Source organism: Plasmodium gallinaceum, assembly GCF_900005855.1.
Source record: "Plasmodium gallinaceum strain 8A genome assembly, contig: PGAL8A_v1_130, whole genome shotgun sequence".
Classification (NCBI taxonomy): Eukaryota; Apicomplexa; class Aconoidasida; order Haemosporida; family Plasmodiidae; genus Plasmodium; species Plasmodium gallinaceum.
In genome coordinates, this window is record NW_021628289.1 from 102,612 (window position 1) to 105,849 (window position 3,238).

The following is a 3,238-nucleotide window of genomic DNA, read 5'->3' on the forward strand; positions in this document are numbered from 1 at the left end:
AAATTTTTTTTTTTTTTTTTTTTTGGAAAGGTTTAAGCTTTTTTTTTTTTTTTTTCATTTCCTTTTATTTAAATTATTCATTTGTATATTTTTAATAAGAACCCATCCATCTATAGTAAAAACCTCTGAAATGTCTTCTATTCTTATATTGTTTTTTTGTCCTATATTCAAAAAAATTGAAAAAAAAATTTAGGAAATTACATCTAAAATAATTGCACAGTACAATTAGAAAAAATTCATAATAAATCAGTATATAGCTTTTTAAAATGTTTTATATATATTTTGCTTTCCTTTTAAAATAAATGTTCTTTTTTAATGTTTTTTAATACCTGCAACGATCAACTCTTTGAGTTTTTTTACGAGGTCTTAATAAATGAAAAGGGGTGAAGAACATCGGTATGATGGTATTTTGTGAATTAAATGGATTTTTTAAAAAAAAACTTAAATTTAATTGTAATAACATGATTTATTATTAATACAAAATTATATGTTTTATCAGAAATCTATTAAAGTATAAAAATAATAAAAAAAAATAACATTTAGAGTGGGTATCCCTTAAAATACATACACAATATATTTTATTTTAAAGAGAAAATTTTATAACATTCTTAAATATACTTAGTTAAAATATTTTTTTGATCTGTGATTTTTTCTTTTTATAAATAGTATTGGGAAAAGAATAAAATTTTTTAGAGGAAAAAAAAAAAAAAAAAAAAATATTTAAAAAATTAAAGGAATTTCGTTTTTTTTCAAAGTGACAAATTATTTTAAATATTAACTGCACTGATGATATGTTATTTTACAGATTTGAAAAAATTGTTGAAAATTTAAAATTTCAGAATAAATACATCAAAACAAAAAAAAAAAAAAAAAAAATAAAAGTAATCTCAAATATCTTAATATATATTTTAAGTTTATTTAAATTATAAAGTCATTTAAATAAAATTTTAAAATCAGAAATAAAATATTAAGAAAAATGTATTTTTTTTTGGTGATGCATATAGCACACTGAAAAATTTTATTCATAGAAATAAGAGAAATATTTAATGTAGTATTTTTATATTTGTAATAAAAAATATATTTATTAGTAATTATATACCTTATTTTAGCAAATATACAGTTATCAATTCCCTAATAAATATAAGCTCTCTTTTATATTAAAAATATTATATAAAGAAGAATAGCAAGAATAATTATCATTATTATATATTTAAAAGGATAGAAAAAACAGATATTTTAAATATTCTATACTTACGTTTTTTTTTATTAAAAATAAAATTAATCGGTGCATTAAAATGAAGTTATAAATTATTTTGAAATTTTGTAAGATAAAATAAATAAAACGTTCTTTATTTTTTTTTGAACTTCAATTTATAAATTACTATTAAATCCAAAATCATTTTTGTTGAGTATATCTAACTTTTTTTTTTTTTTTTTTTTCGTATTCTTACAATTTAAGCTTAAAAAGAAAAAAAATTGATATAAAATGAAATTAAGGAATTTATGTATTAAAAATATTATAGCTATTTTTTTAATGGTTCACAAAAAATTTTTTAATTATACGAATGAAGACAAAAGTAATGATACATATATGAAGCACATTAAAGAGTATAAAATTTATAAAAAAAATTTTTATATTTAATTAATATTAAAAAAATTTTACTTTTTATGAGTTTATAAAAAATTAATAAATATAAAAACTAACAAATAAAAGGATAATAATTAAAATTTTCAATAGATTTCATAAAATAGGAAAGTTAAAAAATTTATTTGCAATGAATTTTTTAACAAAGTTTTACAATTTTCTTTTTTTTTTTTTAAAGAAATATATTCATTTAAAATTGTAACTGGAAAATATGAAAAAAGAGAAATTCTTTCTCCTTTAACTTTTACACATTCTTATTTTGTAAAATAATATGTTATGTATACATATATATTTATAATTTATTTACACTAACTAAATTTTTTTTTTTTTAGAAGTTAAATTCTTTTGATAAATAAAAAGTATATAATTTTAATAAAGTTAAATTATAATCTTAATTTTTTGTAAAATATTATTGTGAATTTTATATTAGCATCTTATATATTTCTATTTTTTCATATGTTTTATTTCTTTTATTTTAATTATACTAATGAAAATAATAATTTTTATTTAATTAATTTTTTTCTTCTAATTAAAAAAAATTATTATTTATGTGTTCAGCATATTTTTGAATCTTTTTTTTTTTTTTTACTATTATTTATCATTCATATAATTATATAAATGTATATATACTTTATTTTATTTTATAAATGAATGATAATGTAATTTATTATATACCTTGAAGATAATAAATTGTATAAAAAAATAGTGAATATTTTTATGAATTATTTATTTTTTTTTTTTTGTATTCTTATTCATAATTGTATGGTTATACCTACACATGTACAAATATAAGTATGATTCATATTTTTTTTTTCAAATATATGTAAGTATTTATTAAATTTTTTAATGTGTTGTGAAATATACTACTTATTACAAGAATTCTTTTTTTCCTTTTATAAAATAAAGGACGGGGTAAATTGTATTATATGAAAAGAGCTATGATACTCTTTATTAAAAAATGTTGATAATAAATTAATATTGATTATATGCTGATATAAAATGATCCTATACTCATAAGTGGAGTATCCTTATTTTTTATGCATTACATTCTACTTATTTTATTTTTTTTTTATATATTAAATTTAAAATTATTTAAATCTTTTTATTGAAATTATAATATTTATTTTTTTTAGCAATTACATAAGATGTTTTAAGTAAATCATTTATGGTTAAATATTACACTTAATATTTATGTATTCTTTTTTTCTGATTAACTACTACCTTATATGTCAGAAATAAAAAATACGTATCTCATGCATTACAATGTAATACCTATCAAGAGGTAGTAGAAAAAAGTGAATACATAGTATCTTTCTTAAAATACATGGTATGACTATTTTCTTTAATAAGTATTTTTTATTTATTTCATTTTATTTTTATTATCTTCTATTCATACTTTTTTATTATGCATACATTTTTACAAATTATCAATATATAATAGAAAATATATTTTGAAGAGTTTCTTTTATATAAGTAAAAATTAAAAAGAAAAAAGAAAAGCCTAACTATAGATGGAGAAAGAATAAAAAAAAAAAAAAAAAAAAGATGTCGATTTATCTTGAATAATATTCTTTTTTTTTTTTTTTTTTTTTT

At 15.8% G+C, this 3,238-nt stretch overlaps 1 protein-coding gene across 1 annotated transcript; it reads right to left on the reverse strand.

Annotated features, from left to right (window-relative positions):
• Positions 1 to 91: 91 nt before the first annotated feature.
• Positions 92 to 463, reverse strand: PGAL8A_00453400 (conserved Plasmodium protein, unknown function; the record flags this gene model as incomplete). Its single annotated transcript, XM_028673289.1, has 2 exons — positions 92 to 161; positions 330 to 463. The coding sequence occupies 2 exons, from the start codon at positions 461 to 463 to the stop codon at positions 92 to 94; spliced, it is 204 nt and encodes a 67-aa protein (XP_028529757.1).
• Positions 464 to 3,238: the final 2,775 nt, after the last annotated feature.